Here is an 18625-nt window from a genome sequence, read left to right as displayed (position 1 = left end):
TAAAAAGACAGAGTGAAACAAATTTCCAGCCCAAGATAATCTGGATGGTTGATTGGAAAGATCTATTGTGCTGGGCTGGCAGAGGAGCATAGTTCAGCATGGCATGAAGGCAGAAATCAGGCCTCAACGATCCTGGAGCAGGCCTCAGGGGACTGAATCACAGGCGGTTGTGGTGGTTTCCAGACTTATGAACCCACAAATGCCAAAGACAACTTAGAAGGTTAGTAGGAAAGGTCTGTCAGACCTGGGTGAGAGAGAAGCTCAGTCTCAGCCCCAGTCCTGGCACAGCCCTGGGGCAGCGACTGCTTCCAGAGCTCAGCCCATAGACTGAAGGAGAATCAACTGGCTGATCAGAGAGGGGATTGCAGGGATCTTTTTGCTGGTGCTAAGGCAGTAATCTCCTGCTTTGCCCCTGCTTGGATCTGGTTCACAGTTCTGGGTGGCAGTCCTGGGGCAAGGAGGAGTGCTGGTGTGGTGGAGCTTGTGCTGGTGGTGGAGAGGGAATCCTCCTCACACGGAAAAGAATGCTTGTGGCCACTCATAGACCAGAGCCTAAGCTGGGAAAGGAACATACACCTTGCCCTTGATTGTACTATCTTGGAAGAACTGAAAATTTACAGGTCCCTGGAAGTATCTCTGAAAACAGCTACACAAAACCCCTGAAGCTTGGGATAGTACATTCTCCACACAGACCCCTACCTTAACAGAGTTTAAAACTCAAGTAATTGGCTAGGAACATGAGCAAACTGTGCAAAAAAAGTCAGACCACAGAATCTTTCTTTGGTGACAAAGATCAAAACATACAACCAAAAGAAAACAACAAAGTCAAAGTTCCTACATCCAAAGCCTCCAAGAAAAATATGAATCAGTCCCAGGCCATGGAAGAGCTCAAAAAGGATTTTGAGAAGCAGAGTAAAAACTAGGAAGAGAAATGAGAGTGATGCAAGAAAATTATGAAAAACAAGTCAACAGCTTGCTAAAGGAGACACAAAAAAATACTGAAGAAAATAACACCTTAAAAAATAGACTAACCCAAATGGCAAAAGACTAACCCAATAACACCTTAAAAAATAGACTAACCCAAAAAGCCAATGAGGAGAAGAATGCCTTGAAAAGCAGAATTGGCCAAATGGAAAAGGAAGTCTGAAAGCTCACTGAAGAAAATATTTCCTTAAAAATTAGAGTGGAGCAAATGGAAGCTAGTGACTTCATGAGAAATCAAGGCACTGTAAAACAACTTGGAAGCATCAGGGAAAGTTTCATTGAGGCAGGTAGAATTTCATTTGGTCTTTAAAATGTGGATAGGAATTTAATAGGCAAAAATAGGGAAGAGCAGGGCATTATAGAGTATGTAAATTAATTGAGACAAAGTAAAAATTAGATTTTTACAATGAACCATACAACATTTTACATTAAAGAACTATCTTTTTAATGTGAAATATGTTCTTTTGCTGCTTTCACTTATTCTTTGCAATTTGGCATTGAGTTCATAAAAAATTTTATGTTTTATTCACCATGAAATCGTGTTTTTATCACATTTTTCCAAGTTTAGGCTTAGAGTGCAGGTATTTTCCATGGAGTTTGAATCTAGCAGATTTAAATAAATTTCTTAATGTGTAGCATGATAACAAGGTCGTGTTGCAATATTACATCTTTATTTGGGAATTTTTGTAGTTCTGGAACAGTTCTTCTAATCTATATATCAAATATGTATTTCAGAGTTTGTCATTCTAACAAAAGGGGCCAGATTACATGCCCAGTAGAAATAAAAAAATCTTCATTTTTTAAAAAATTAAAACGTCAGGTAGATGTTTTAAAATTTGAAGATGCCCAGATCTTACAGGCTCACCTTGATAACATCTCAGTGATTTTGGAATAACCTTGAATGAAAAAGTGAATTTCATTGGTAAAAATTACCATTTTTCAATCTTCAGTATTCTAGTCTTTGTATTGCCTTGTCCATGATAGAGCATTTTTTTTTTAGTTATAGCATTGGTTAGCAGCAGTTTTAACTAGTTTTCTTTCTGTTCTTCCAGTCATAAACAAATAAATTACAATCTCTCCAGCTGTCACTTTCCTCTGAAGTTCTTTGCTTGTTTTCTAAGGATTAATAAGGCTCCTTTGTAGTGATAGTTTGCCAACTCTTGGCATTGATGTTTTTCATTTTCAGTACACTTGTCTGAGCTTTGGTGCAACTAATCCTTGAAACTTTTTACTTTCTCCACACCAACACTGCTGTGATATCTCTAGAAGCCATTGAAGTGTGCTGTGTAAGAGCTACAACCTTTTCATATTTCCTTGGAGTAATAGCCATTCTTAAAAATCACAGAATTACCAGCGACCTATGTGTGTCCCTCCCTTTACCTCCCATCCTTTCAGTTTACTTCCACCATAGAGTGGTGTTTTGGGTTGTATATTTTGTTAAAAACAATTAAAGAATTCATGTATTTGGCTTATATAAATTTGTTTTATTTTTTATTGTAAATCACCTTGGAATAAATACATTGATCCAAAAAAAATTACAGAATTTAAAAAAACACAGTAAAAGAGAACTAAGAAACATGTATGTGAATTATCAGAGAAATGACTAAAAGTGAGGAAAAGAACTCAATTCAGTTTCACCTGTTTAAAGTTAGATGTTTTTCATCTACCTAGTGTCAGTAGGAGTACACACATATGGGTCTTAAAATCATATCAAAATTATTGCTTATTCTGAGTAATTCACACATCACCATAGGGAATATTTTGAGCATAGGCAGAGGACATGACAGTGAAGGATATATTTAAGGAGCAGAGTTCAGTTTGAAATGTAGAGAGAAGTAATACTAATAATAACTGACTTTATATACTAGTCAGAAACTTGAACACTGCTTTATATGTTATTCTGAGCCTCAAAACAACCTTGTGAGATAACTACAGTTATTATCCCCATTTTTTTTTCCCTAGGTGAGGAAACTGAGATTCAGAGAGGTTAAGTAGTTAAATCCATGATCATACAGATATTGTCAAAGGCAGGATTGGAACCCAGGTCTTTCTGGCTTTCAGTTCATTGTCCTATCTCCCGTGCCAGACTTTCTATGAATAACATGAGATAAGGCTTACACGGGTAGCATGATACACAATAATGAAGGTCCTCAAATGCAAGGTAGAGTACTTAACGTTAACTAGTAGGCATTAGGTTGTCATCACAAGAATATTGAGCAGAAGAGTGACATGATCAGATCTATGCCTAAAGGGTAGATTATTCTGAAAGCAGCATGAGTCTTTGGATCACAGAGGAAAATAAGCAGAGGGATTCAAGACATTTTAGATAGTAAGTATTATTAAGCACTGCTGTATGCCAGGTACTGTGCTAAGCAAGCAGTAGGGGGACCAAAAAAAGGGGGGGGGGCAAAAACATGTTTCTTGCCCACATGGTACTCACTTTCTAATGATGGAAACATATAAACAATGATGTACATAGAAGATGTATAGAAAATAAATGGAAGATAATCTTAGAGGAAAGACACTACTAGCATTTGAGTAGGCAGAAACAGGGGGTAAGACTGGGAAAAGTCTCATACAGAAAGTGGGATTTTGAGTTGAGTCTTGAAAGAAGCCAAGAGGCAGCGGTAAGGAGGGAGAGAGCATTCAGGGAGCAGCCAATTGAAAAGACATGAAGATGGAGCATTTTCCATGTAAGAAACAGCAGGTAGGTCAATGTGGCTGGCTCTTCCATGTAAGAGAATAAAATGTAAGAAGACTAGAAGGGTAAGAAGTGCTTCCAAGTAGACTTGGAAGGCTATTGGTTGTTGAAGAGCTTTAAGAATGAAGATTTTGTATTTGATCCTGGAGTTAATAGGGAGCCATTGGAGTATTGAGTAGGTAGAACAACGTGGTCAATTCTGTGCTTTAGGAATATTATTTTGGCAGCTGAATGGAGGAAGTGCTGAAGTGAGGAGCGACTTGAAGCAGGGAGACCAACCAGAAGGGTCTTAACAGTAGTCTACTGTGAGATGACAAAAGGGTGGTCTCTGAGGGTTGAGAGAAAGGGTCTTATAGTAGAGATGTGGAGGTAGAAATGACAAAGACTTGGCATCAGATTGGATATATGGAGTACAAGAGAAAGGAGTTGAGAATATCACTGACCCTGGGTAACTGGGATTTCTTTCTAAAATGTGTTGGTTTTTTGGGATAGAATTTTCTTGTAGTGCTTTCCAACTAGACTCATAGGATTATTATTGTGATGGAATTTACCTCCTCAAACAAAGTTATAGTGTGATTTGAGAGAAGGCGCCAAAATAGACAGTAGTTAGAGATGGGGGCTCCAAGTCAGTTCAGTAATGGAGTTAGAGAAAAGATAGAGATCAGGATTCATAGGATGGAGGGTTATAAACTGTTAGAATGTCTCTGCTTGCCACATCCTTGTTAGTTGTAATTAAGTACAAAATAGTTTCTTTTTTAGTTTTCTCTACTCTTTGAAAGATAAAATTGTTATCCAGGCAAATTGAAAATGGATCAGATGCACCCTTTTTTTTTTGCAGAATTGTATTTCTAGCAGATACGAAGAGAGTTGTTCTCCCTTCTCAGTTAGTAAATCCTCTGGCTTGCTTGTCTTTGTGCCAATTTTATTCTTTTAAGAGTTACTTCAGTATTCATCAGTTGTTTGGTAGGTCCAAAGTATGCTTTCATAGCAATGTCTGTTCTGCTTTTCTTTTTTCTTTTCTTTTCTTTTCTTTTCATTTCTTTTCTTCTCTTCTCTTCTCTTCTCTTCCCTTCTCTTCTCTTCTCTTTTCTTTTCTCCTTAACCAAGCTTTTACCCTTAGTCATATGGCTTCTCATTCCCAGGTATTCATTCTGTTTCTTCTTAACAAAGTATAGTAATAGTAATGGCTGGCATTTATTTAATATTTTAAAGTTTACAAAAGCACTTTACATAATTTGAGGGTAGACATTCTGAGTATTTTTTGTTTTCATTTAATAGATGAGAAAACAGATTCGGAGAGATTGTGGCTAAGCCCCAGTCATGAAGATGCTTAAATTTTACACTTCCATGGCTACAATGTGTCCTTCCACAGAGTCTGACACTTTCATGAGATCATTATTACTTTATGTAAAAATTTTGAATTTATTCTGTCATCTGTACTTGTCTTCATGTATAGACATGTGCCCATAGATAATCTAACTATTCACCTGAGAATTACATGGCATTGTTGGTTGGTATTTTACTATGCTGCTTTTTTCTTTGTTAAACATGTTTGTATTTTTCATATTCTCTAGTTTTGTAGCTTTATCTGGGTAATATGAGTTCCCTCTCCTCCCTTCCCATTCAGTTTTAGATACCACATGATCAGATTTGTAGGTGTTCCAAAAACATTCTTTATAATCCTCATGAGGCCATCAGAAACCAAATGCTTCTTGAATACCATCTACAAAAATTACTTTCCAGATCCTCCTTTCCAGGAACTGATTTTCTAATTGAGGGTAGTTATAAAGGCTTCATGAAAGTTAAAGCACTTTGATAAAATAAAACTTTTGGTTCATCTTGTAAATTAATTTATCCATGTAAATCTTCAGTAGTTATACAGAGGATCAAAATTATACTTAGAAACTATAGTTAATAATTTCTCACAAGAGAATTTAATATTGTTCTTTAGAGATAGATAGCATGATCTGGTAGAAAGAGGAACAGATTTGGGAATTAAGACTTTGATCTACCTGGTTCTTGGCTAGGTTTTCCTCAATGGAATTTTATGAAAATCATGAAAACCTGTGGATTTTTTTTTTTCAAAGTACAAAAATTATTTACCACTGAATATTAAGTAAATTGAAACTCCAGGATCTGGTACCTGATCAGTGCTAGTATAGTTGTAGTTTAATTGAAGATCCTTTCTGAGTTTGCATGCCTCATTTTAATTGAACCTGTGATCTAATTGACGTGGGTACTCTCTCCAATGGCAACCCATTCAGACCTTTTCATCCTGTGCAACTCTTATCCATAAGATATCTATAATCTTTAAAAAAAAAACAACAACATTATTTGAGTAACCATTGCAACACTCAGGCCATCTGTTATTTCTCCTTATTATGTGATCAGACCACCTTCTTTTCTGGTGACACTTCTCTTGTGTGATGCATTTTGTACCACCATTTATATTGTCATCATTGGTAACATGCTGCAACCTACTTGTGTTTATCACACATTTCTTCATTGTTGTATGCAAATTTCATTCCTCAGAGATTATAATGTTCTATGATTCACAACTATGTAGCATCCCAGGAAGGCTTCCATTAGATATAGGGATTCTTGTTTCAGGAAATAATCTGGTATAGTTGAAAGGGCTGTACATTTTTATTTTTGAAATGTTTCATTGATACTTTGACATGAAGTGTGAGGTACTACACATATTCCAAGAACAACCCAGCTCATTGTCCATCTGCTCATAGTTTGCGTAAGAGATAAATTTTCTTGAACAAACTCAATGGGTTGTTCGTACAGCTCTTTATCATGGCCTGGACAATAAGTGTTCTTCAATTTTTTCTGTTTTTTTTTTTTCCCTAATGTGAATCATTAGTCTGAACTTTTTAGTCATTGTGGATCTCATTTAAGAAGCTCTGTATATTCTGGAGTTGGAAGGTCCACAAGTAGGAGCTTCTGGACAACCATATTGCCTCTACACAACTCCTTTTCTCGATCCTTTGATGGACATCTTCCATGAAGGTGGCTGCTGGCTTTTGTAAGCATTTGTCTATATTACTGCAGTCATCCCTGCTGGAAATGTGAGATTCACTTACCCAGTATGCCCAATTAGTTGTCAAATCCAATAAATTCTACCTGCAAGACCTTGAATGTCTATCTATTCCTTTTCCTTCCCACAGCTTCCCTATTGTGGATTATTGCAGGATCCCCACCATTCTACTTAACCCTGTTTCATCCTTTTGTCTATGATCCAGATTAATATTCCATACACATATACATATGTAGAGAGGTCTGATTACATAAATTCATTCTTCGTAACTTAACACTACCCAGTTGCCTGTAAATAAAATCCAGATTCCTTAGCTTGGAAATCAAGGTTCTTCACCAACCTACTTTTGAATGTGTTTCTCACTCTATTCTCCTTGACATATTCTACACTTCAGAGGTCCACCCATGGAAGTAGATCTCTCTGCAGAAGAGTTAGTGGGAGGCATTTCTCTTTGTCTCTTTGAGGACAGGCTTGGTCATTATAATTTCACAATATTCAGTTTCAGTTGTTTTACATTGTTTTCATTGTGTTTATTGCTTTCCTAGTTCTGTTTATTTCACTTTGTATCAGTTTATTTAAGTCTTTCCATAGGAACACTGCTTTTATTTTTAGTTATAACATCCTCTAATCTCTTTGTTTTACATCTAGTTGCCTACAAATAAAGTTTAGAAATCCAAACTTCTAAACTTTAGGTATGGGGGAAGGACAGACAAGCATACAAAATGTAAAAATACTCTGAGTTACTAGTGACTTTTGTATTATAAAGTACAAAGTTAATGTAAATATTTGTCTTTGTCTTTGACTTTTTTCCTCTGCCTTTTTTTTTTTTAAGGTGCAAGTGAAAGTGTGGGGAAACATATGCTTGAAGCCTGCAACAATAACCTGGAGATGGCTGTCACAATGTTTTTGGATGGTGGAGGAATAGCTGAAGAGCCTAGTACCAGTTCAGCCAGTGTATCTTCTGTCAGGCCACACACAGAGTATGTCTTTTTTCCCCTCAGTGCCGTGGGTTTTTTCTAATTTAAGAGTTGTATTTTTAGGAGAATTACTTAAACTATCATTTTTTTTTTGGTCAAGAGGTGAACATCTTAAAAATCAAAAGAAAACATTTGCAAGTAGAAATAGTAATACTTTAAGGAATGGTATTTTTCCCCACCATGATTTTACTCCAGTAACCATCTAGGGCAAGCTTATCTCTGTTTTATGAATGTGGGAACAGGTATGTAGAGGCCAAGTGACACATCTGAAGTTACATGGCCTGTTAACTGAAAGTTGGGATAAGAATTGAGGATATCCAATTCTTTGCTCCATAAACTGGATAAATTTGATTGACTTTTTCTTGTGTAAGAAAAATTTCTGTATAAAATTAGATAGCTGGAAAGAATTGTATTATGTTAATGATACTCATTATAGTGACTAATAACCTTATAAAAAGGCTGTTAAATGTTTGAGATATAAGTGTAACTTCATTAACAGGAAGAGCTAAATATGTCACCAAGAACTTCCAAGATAGTAAAGATATTGTTGCAGCACTTCTCATGGTAGTAAAAAACTAGGAACAAAGTAGGTGCCCATAAATTGAGAAATGGACATAAATACGTGTCAGCGTATAATGGAATACGTGCTATAAGAAATAACAAAAATGAAAAGTTTTAGAGAACTTTGGAAGACATGCATGAACTGAAACAGAAAAATAATAAGTAGAACTATGAGCAAAATTTACCAAATGACTACATTGATATGAAGGAAACCCAAACTTGAATGACACCAACCAGTGCATTGAATAATCTTGATTCCGGAGTACTGACAGTGATCCATAACTCTGTCTGCAAAGCATTGGACATGGTTTGAGTTACACACTGTTACCTATACATATTTGTTATAATAGCGTGTTTAGTGCTGCAAGTGGAGGGATGATGGTTCTTGAGAAATGACAGCAATGTGAAGGGAAAAGGCATCAGTTTATCTTTAAAAGACCCATTAAAATTTTTTTTTTTTGGAGATTTTATAACTTTATTTAAATGAAGTTCAATTTAGTTTTCATCCACATTGACTGTCTGTAAACTTTTGAAAGTGGTGACAGGTACGTAAGTAACCAACGTATACAGCTTGTTTGGTGAATCTTCATCTTCATTGTGTTTCCTAGACAAACGCACTCGGATATGGTATGGGACATTCCTTATTCCTTTGGCCCAAACAGCTTTGTTGAGTCTGGTGTCAGTGTGTACATCTGGAGTTCCCATTTCTTTCATGGCAAATTTGCAGATTTCCTTTAGAGCCCGAGGAGCTCGTTTTTTGAAGCCTACTCCATGAATCCTCTTGTGAATGTTGATGGTATAACTCTCTGGTCACCACCTCATTGATGGCAGAACGTCCCTTCTTTTTCTCTCCACCCTTCTTTGTGGGAGCCATCCTGCCCGGGACCAGGTCGGAAAGGAAGGGCGCAGAGGATTGTGGGAGAACCTAATACTAAATTTTAAAATTTTTAGAAAAAATATTTTGGGTTAGAAATAAGCCATAGACTGAATTTAAAGGGCCAGGCCACAAGCTGTCTTCTTTTTTTATGGATTGTAGGGTCCCAGTCTCCAGCTGCAGGTTTTTGTTTCAGTATAATAGTTGTACTTTGTGATTATTTTTATAAAGTTCAAAGTATATGATTATTTTTAAGTGATTGCCATATTTTAAGGTGTGTTCTGTATCATTTGGGGGCTTAAATTTTTTTCCTAAGAGAGCTTATCTATACTTCTGTAATGGAAATGAATAATATGATTCCATTTCCAAAAATCTTAATGCTTTTTTGTTAATAATTTTGATAGTGATTAATGATTGTTATTGTAACTTTTATTGCACCCTGCTAAATATTTTTACAAAAAGATCAAACAGGTATATAATTCTATCGGTAATGGATGACTGTACCTGATTCTCCACAATCCCACTAAAATTGAGTTTCCTTGCTCATAATCTTGTCAGTTTGTGAATGTGAAGTTATACCTCAAAGTAGTTTTAATTTCCATTCTTTTGATTATAAGTAATATTGAACTTTTTTTCTAAGTAATTATGAACAGTTTGTATTTTTTCTTTTGAAACATGTTACATCCTTTTTATTTATTTTATTTATCTATTTTGGACTGGGCATTACTTTCATGAGTTTTTATTAGTTCCTTATATATTTTTCATGTCATTTTTTAAATGTCATGTTAGCTATAATTATTTCCCTAATCTTTTTTTCTTTGAATTGGTTTTTTTGGTGTGTGTAGAAATACTTTATTTTAATTTAGTCAAGAGGAGCAGTTAGGTGGTGCAGTGGATAGAGTTCTGGCCTTGGAGTCAGGAGGACCTGAGTTCAAATGCGGCCTCAGACACTTGACACTTACTAGCTGTGTGACCCTGGGCACGTCACTTAATCCCGATTGCCTCACCCAAAAAAAAATTTTAGTCAAGCGCATTTATCCTTAACCTTTTTTAATAGAAAAGTCATATCACCTCCACAATTCCAAAAAACACATTCTTATATCTTTTATTTTTGTTTATCTAATCCTCTAGCTGAAATTTGCAGATATATTATAGTATAAGATATGAATCTAAATCCATAACCTGCAACTTCCAATCTCTTTTCCAAAGTTAAATAAGTTAAATAATCCTTTCCCTAAGTATTTTCCATAGGTCTATCTATTTTATATCTATTTGGTTTTGTCTGGTGTGTTCTATTCCATTGTTATATTTCTCTTTTTTTGTTCAGTATGAGATTGTTTTGAATGATAATCATTTTGCAATATGTTTTAAAGTTTGGGAAGCTTACACAGTTTTTAGACGACTGTGATAACTTCATTTGCTATCACTTGCTTCCATCTCATGTACATTTCTATTAAAAAAAATCTCAAGTTGATGACTTAACCTGTGTATCCACATAAATCTCTTTCATAAATTCTTCTTTTCTTCCTCATTGATAGTAATGGAATTTGTGTTGTTAAATTTATTCTTGAGAATATCCCTCTTGCACTAACTTCCCCTGTAGAATATTAAGTAATGGGAGTCTATTTTCCTTTCCCTGAACTCTTTGGAATCCACCTGCACCCAAAATTTAGGGTACATATTAGATTATGCTCAGCACTCCCTTCCTTGTATCAGAAGCTGGCATGGTGGTTCTCTGTCAAAGTTTACAGCATTTTATCTTTAGCATCCATGACCTCCTTATTGGTTAGAAGCAGATCCAGGATTGCAGTTTTCTCATTGCTGCTTCTTGAAGAGTGAAATGGTCATTATCATAAGTCCATTTTTAGATGGTAGGATATTCATAGAGAGAGGGCTCTAGTAGATATTCTCTTAGTTGATGTTCCCCTTTACTACTGTTGTACCTCTCTTCCAAGTTCATGACTTTTTTCCTGGAGCCATTACCTGTGGCTTCTTATTAACTCAGTCTATATAATACAGTTCCACCACAATATTCCTTCCTGTTTCTTCTTCCATTGATTCTTACCCAGTACTCCACTATTTCCTTCTAGTTTGTGGATATCCTTATGTAGGCATGTCTTTTTAATTATATAAAATGATACTCTTTTGCCCCTTCAAGGCATGTACTTTCATAGTCATATTTAGTCATGATTCATATCCCACCAAGTATGTGATACCTGTTAGGTGGAATTTGCCTACTTGTTAATTACTATCTTGAGTTTTACCTTTTTTTTTTTGTACCACATACCCCATTCATTTGTCTATAAATTTTTGAGGCCATGATTTTCATCACTGATTATTTCTTTGATATTGTCTCTTACCCAGTGCAGAAATTTCCTGACAAGTGGCCATCTAGCCTCTGCTTACAAATCTCTGTGATGAGGACCTTAACTACTATAACTACCTTTGTGACATTCCATTTTAGAATTGCTCAGAATGTAAAAAACATCCTCATAGTGATTTGAATTCTGCCGCCTTATAATTTTCATCCCTCTGGAGCCAGAGGAAACAAACATCTGTTGTGAACCCAGAGTTTTGTGTAATTTAGGCTAAACATCCCCAAATACTCAATTATTACTTATATGATATGGTTTATAAACTCTTTACTGTGGGGGCTGTCTGTTTCTCTTGACAAAGCCTTTTGTCAGTGATCCTCTTAAAATGTCACACAGAACTCAGAAGTATATTTTACATGTGGTCTGATTAAAAGAGTATTGGGTTTGTTATTCTGGACTTAACTGTTAACTCATGCTGAACTTAGAGTCAACTCAAACTCTCAGATTTTTCTTGTGAATTTTCTTATAGTTAAAAATTTTATTGAAGTGCCACTTTTTGTTTTTGCCACAGTTTCTTTTTTCCTTTGTCATTATTATTTGGGTTTTTTTTAATTATGAACTTGGCAAACATAAATATTTCCATATGCAAAGAACAGAAAAAGAATTATATATGAAACCATATCTTATTACACACAACTTTGTAAAAAGTACATATTAAATTTATCCAACAGTAGTGCCTACACTGCCCTGCTTGTCTGAGTCCCCTTCTGTACCTTTTTCTGATCTCCTTTGTATATTTTAAAAATATTTCATTGGTTTCTCTTTTTGTTAACATCATTGTTAAGTCTTTAAAAGTTGTTTTCCTTCACAGTGTTTTTTTGTCGTGTAAATTGGACTCCTGGTTCTGCTCACTTCATTCTGTATCATTTCATATAAAATTTACTATAGTTCTCTGAATCTATCCCTTTTGTCATTTCTTATGGCATTGTTACATTCTGTTATATTCATATACCATTTTTTCCTTATCCTTTTTCTGATGTAATGGGCAATGACTTTATTTCCAGTTCTTTGCTACAAAAAAGCACTGCTTTAAATGTCTTTGTACATTTGGTCCTTTTCCTCCTCAGATCTGTTTCAGGTATACAACTAGTGCTGGTATCTCTAGGTTACTGATTAGTCATTCTTTTGGACATAGCTCCAAATTGCCTTCCACCAACATTGTACATCCACCAACAGTGCATTAATGTTCCTATTTCCCTAAAGCCCCTCCATTTGTCACTTCCTTTTTTGTCATCTTTGCCAGTCTGATCGGTATGAAGTTCTGTAATTTGCATTTCTCTAATTATTAATGGTTTGGTACATTTCTCCAAATGGCTGATTCCTTCCTTTGAAAACTATCTCTTCGTATCCTTTTACCATTTACTTTTATTCTTATAAATTTGAATCAATTCTTCATATATCTTTGAAGTGAGACCTTAATCAGAGAAACCTACTACAAAGATTTTTCCCCCAGTTAACTCCACCTCTGTTGGTTTTGTTTATGTAAAACCTCTTTGATTTTGTATTTATAGTATGACTTTTTAAAATCTAAGTCTATATTTAATAATTTATTTTAATTACATATATAAGATACATCTCCATTTGGGACTTAGCAGTATAAATATGTGTGATGTGTTTAGAACTGTATAACTATACTTTGAGGAAATCACTTTGGCATGTATCAGTATATTTAAGTTGTAGATTGAAATACATGCTATACACAGGTGCACACCAATTTAACGTTGTACTGTAGAAGGTTACGTAATAGTCATTTGCCAGAAAGGGCACCAAATTCCTCCAAAAGACTGCCAAATTTGGTGCTTAGTGAGGTAGAATGGAGAAAGGGCAGCTAGATGGTGCTGTGGATAGAGTGCCAGGCCTGGAGTCAAGAAGATGAGTCTTCATAAGTTCAAATATGGCTTTAGACACTTAGCTGTGTGACCTTGGACAAGTCGCTTAACCCTGTTTGCCTCAGTTTCCTCATTTTTAAAATGAGCTGAAGAAGGAAATGGCCAACTACTCCAGTATCTTTGCCAAGAAAATCCCAAATGGATTCATGAAGAGTCAGCCATGACTGAAAACAACTAAACAGGCACAGGGATGGAGAAAAAGTAGTTGGAATCACACCAGGATTCCAGCTTCTGTGAAATTAAGCTTGAAATTTGATAAAAAGTCTCCCAGACTACCTGGGGAAGATCTGTCTACAGAGACAATTTTCTTCCCTGGGTACTTTCATTTTTTGGATCTTTTTGTTTCATCAATAAAAAAAAATAAATTGTGGTCAAGACACAACTATACCCGTGAACAATTTCTGTCCGACCTATTTTTCTTCATTGGCTTAATGGCTTTTTAAATTCTATTTTAGGTTCTCCAATGGCCATTTGATGTTTGCATTTTATTTTATTTTTTATTTTTTGGCAAGGCAGTTGGGGTTAAGTGACTTTATCAAGTGTGGTCTGAGACCTGATTTGAACTGAGGTCCTCCTGATTCCAGGGCCAGTGCTCTATTCGCTGTGCCACCTAGCTGCCCCTGATGTTTGCATTTTAGAAGAGTTTATTCTGAGTTCAATATGGGCCCTCACTATTGGAAAAAATTTTTATTATAAATTTAATCACAAATTCAGACATTACATTATGCCAAGAACAGCAAAAAAGAGGATTGTTCAGTACATGCTATTTTAAACTATATTAAATTCAAGGAGATGGAAACAATAAAATTGTCCTATTTGTGTTCCCTTCTGAATTGTTTTTTCTGTGTATTTTAAAGTTTTTATTGATGCCCTTTTTGGTATTTTTAAAAATACATTTTAAAACCAAAGACCCCAGCTTCTGAGATAAGAACTCACTCTTTGACAAAAACTACTGGGAAAACTTGAAAAGAGTTTGGCAGAAACTAGGCAGAGACCAAAAATCTTACACCATATATCAAAATAAAGTCAAAACGGGTACATGATTTAGATATAAAGGCTGAAACCATAAGCAAACTGGGAAAGATGGAGAACAGAAGAATTTATGACCAAACAAGAGATAGAGAATGTTATGAAATACAAAATGGATAATTTTGATTACATTAAATTTTTTTTTTCGCACAAACAGCCAGTGCAACCAAAATTAGGAGGAAAGCAGAAAACTGGGAAAGAATTTTTATAACCAGTGTCTCTGATAAGGGCCTCATTTCTAAAATATATAGAGAACTAAGTCAGATTTATAAGAATACAAGTCATCCCTAATTGATAAATGGTCAAAGGATATGAATAGGCAATTTTCAGATGAAGAAATTAAAACTATCTATAGTCATACGAAAAAATGCTCTAAATCACTATTGATTAGTGAAATGCAAATCAAAACAACTCTGAGGTACCGTACCGCGTCACACCTACCAGATTGACCAACATGACAAAACAGGAAGATGATAAATGTTGGAGAAAATGTGGGAAAATTGGAACACTCATGCATTGTTGGTGGAGTTGTGAAATGATCCAACCATTCTGGAGAACAATTTGGAACTGTGCCCAAAGGGCTATAAAAATGTACATACCCTTTGACCCAGCAATAGCACTTCTAGGGCTTGTATCCCAAAGAGATCATACAAATGGGAAGAGGACCCACATGTACAAAGATTTATAGAAGCTCTTTCTGTGGTGGCAAAGAATTGGAAATTGAGAGAATAGACATCAATTGGGGAATGGCTGATCAAGTTGTGGTATATGAATATAATGGAATACTGTTGTGCATAAGAAATGATGAGCAAGTGGACTTCAGAAAAACCTGGAAAGACTTGTATGGATTGATGGTGAATGAAGACAGCAGAACCAGGAGAATGCTGTATGCTGTAACAGCCACGTTGTGTGATGACTAACTTGGATAGACTTAGCCTTTCTCAACAGTGCAAGGATCTAAGACATCTCCAAAAGTCTTATGGTGGAAAATGCTACCCACATCCAGAGAAAGAACTATGGAGATAGAATGCAGATTGAAGCATACTATTTGCTCTTTTTTTTTCTTCTTTTTTGTTTTGTTTCTTTCTTGTGGTTCCCTCCTTTTGATTCTAATTCTTCTTTACAACATGACTGATGTGAAAATATGTTTAATAGGAATGTATATGTAGAGCCTATATCATATTGCGGGCCATATGGGGGGGCAGTGGGGAAGGAGGGTGAGAAAATTTAAAACTCAAAAGCTTATGGAAGTGATTGTTGAAATCTTAAAAAAAATTAATAAAAAAAAAGAATAGGAAAGATTCTTCATAATATCCAAACTCCTAAATATTTGGTTTCTTTGTTAATCCTCTGTTTGCTGAGACTGGGTTGTTTAGATGTTGTCAAATAAGACCTGCACAAATTCAGGGAAAGTCTTAATTCAAGACTTAAAAACTGCTAACTTTTTGCCTTCAGAAAAGCAGCAAACACGCACTTTACTAAAATTGATATACAGTTGGTTAAAAAAATCTTTTTGTTTTAAAGAAAAAATTATGTTCATTTGCAACTCAAAATAACTTCAAAAAGTAAAAGTACATTTTATTGATTTTTTTTTGTTTTTATATCACCTACGTCGCTGTATACTTTACTCTTTCTTAGAGAGCCATTCTTTATATTTAAGAATTTAAAAAAAAGGAAGAAAAAAGTTAGCAAAATCAACCATCAAAAAGAAAAGTTTAAAGTTATATTCAGTGTTCACACTGACTGCTGCAAAGAAGTGTGGGAAGATGTCTTTTTTATTTCTTCTTTGTAGCCAGCATTCTTCCATCACCTCCCACTAATTCTCCCCTCCCCACTCCGTTATAGAAGCTCTCCCTTGTAACAAGTGCAGTCACGTAAAACAGATCAACACATTGGTCACATCTAAGAATGTATGTTTCATCTGCACCTCTCTCTGAATGACAAGAACCATTCCTTATTAGTTTTTCAGAGGTCTGAAGTCTTTCAAGTTTGTTTTGTTTTATATTATTGTAGTCGTTGTGTACATTGTTCTTCTGGTTCTATTTATTTCAGGCCCATTATGATCAGGAGAGCCCAGTTTTAAAACAAGTCATTTTTCCACACAAAGTTCATGGCTTTTCCTTTTTCAGCCCCAATCTCATAGGTATTGATTTTCCAACCCCAACAAGATCTGAAAACTTTATTTCTGTTGCCATTTCTGGCTTCAGTTTAGTTATATGACAGTTCAAATCCCCAGGGCTCTCCTCTCCTCATCCTATTAGTTATATCCTGACTGATTTCACTACATTCATGATGAGAGGCAACCCATGTCTAATTGGTTATCTCTGTTGTTTTATATTCCCTTTGATCCCTTTTTTTTCCTTAAAAAAAGTTTTAAATAATAAAACAGGCAAAAAGTTCAGTGAAATGAACGTACCTAGTGAAAAACTCAGACATTAAATGCATTGGTCTACACTTGTGGTCTCCTTCATCTACAAACAAGTAGTGAGTAGGGAGGTATCTTTCCATGTCTTTTCTTTGGGAACATGCTTGCTCTTTATAATTTGATAATATTAATTTTCAGTTGTTTTGTTATTGTTCTTTATATTTATGTTACCATATAAGATGTATATATTTTCCTGGTTTTGCTTCATTTTACATCAGTTAAGTCTTTCCATGCTTCTCTATATTTTTCATGCCCTTTGTTTCTTACAGAACAATAATATTACATTACATTCATATCCTTTTCTCTACTTTTTTTTTGTAGAGATGAAGTACGAGCTCCAATTCCTCAAAAGCAGGAAATATTAGTAGAACCAGAGCCTTTATTTGGTGGTAAGTTTCCTATTCTTAGATTTATCTGGCTTCATTGTTTTGCTCTGTATTATACAAAAATTATAGAAAGTGTAAAGGTCCATCTAAAGGGTTTTTGTGAGAACTCAGTAATTAATCATGCACTTTAAATTCTGTTTGTACTATTTCTACTTTAATGAGCTATGAATAAGATGTTAAAGCTAGTATTTAATTTTGAGTGTCAAAAGAAAAAAGTTTTTAAAAATTATTATGACCCTATAAAGAAAATGATTCAAAAACCTTTATCCAAACAGCTGCTTGGCTGCCTCACAGTGTTTTCATTTAACATTAGTTCAAGTAAGTCTTTCCATATTTCTCTGTGTTCATCATGTTCATTATTTCCTTAGAGCCCAAGAATATTCTTTTACAGTTGTTTAACACAAATTGTTTAGCCATTCCCCAACTTTGTTTCGAGTTCTTTGCTACTACAAAAAGTGATGTTATAAATATATTGATATATATTGGGCTTTTCTTTTTATCATTGACCTCTTTGGGGTCTGTACTTAGCAATCAGTCCTTTGCATCAAAGGGTATGAATGGTTTTCAGGGTTGGGGAATCTGCGGCCTCGAGACCACATGTGGCCTTCTAGGTTCTCAAGTGCAGCCCTTTTACCGAATCCAAACTTCACAGAACAAGTCCCCTTAATAACTCAAATTGCACTTGAGGACCTAGAGGACCATATGTGGCCTCGAGGTCACAGGTTCTCTACCCTTGGTTTAGATATTTTATTTGCATAATTCCACATTGCTTCCCAGAATGGTTATACTAATTCCCAATTCTATCAACAGTGAACTAGTGTACCTGCTTTTTCACAACCAGTCCAGCATTGACCATTCCCATGTTTTGTCATCTTTTGCCATTTTATTGAGTAGGAGGTGAAATCTCAGTGTTATTTTGGTTTGTATTTCTTTTATTAGTGATTGGAGCATTCTTTCATATGGTCATTAATAGTTTGTTATTCTTTTGAGAGCTGTTTATTCATATCCTTTGACTAATTATCTATTGGGAAATTTTCTTTTGGTGTCTTATACACTGTTTTTGTCTCTAAATCTTGGATACCAAACCTTTATCAGATCTCTGATAAAAAGATTTTTTTTTTGGAGAGCAATTTGGAAATATGCCCAAAGGGCTATAAAACTCTGCATACTCTTTTTTGTTGTTGTTGTTTATTTTTTTTATTAATTTATTTTGATTTATCAATAATCACTTCCATATGCTTTTGAGTTTAAAATTTTTCTCACCCTTCCTCCCCACCACCCTCAATCTGATATAGGCTATACATTTACATTCGTATTAAACATATTTTCACATTAGTGATGTTGTAAGTAAAAATTAAAACCAGTTAGGAGGAACCATCAG

At 35.0% G+C, this 18625-nt stretch overlaps 1 protein-coding gene and 1 pseudogene across 1 annotated transcript in view; one reads left to right on the top strand and one right to left on the bottom strand.

Annotated features, from left to right (window-relative positions):
* UBXN7 (UBX domain protein 7) overlaps positions 1-18625 on the top strand; it is a 52292-nt gene that overhangs the window by 15491 nt on the left and 18176 nt on the right. The window contains exons 2-3 of the mRNA XM_027845285.1: positions 7561-7708; positions 17180-17247. Coding sequence (XP_027701086.1) covers positions 7561-7708; positions 17180-17247 — 216 coding nt within the window. The remainder of the gene's footprint in view (positions 1-7560; positions 7709-17179; positions 17248-18625) is intronic.
* LOC114030458 lies at positions 8760-9176 on the bottom strand (annotated as a pseudogene).

The sequence above is a fragment of the Vombatus ursinus genome, unplaced genomic scaffold (genome assembly GCF_900497805.2).
Source record: "Vombatus ursinus unplaced genomic scaffold, bare-nosed wombat genome assembly UNPS02014959.1, whole genome shotgun sequence".
Classification (NCBI taxonomy): domain Eukaryota; kingdom Metazoa; phylum Chordata; class Mammalia; order Diprotodontia; family Vombatidae; genus Vombatus; species Vombatus ursinus.
Note: the sequence above shows the minus strand (reverse complement) of the source record. Positions and strands in the feature narration are given on the sequence as shown.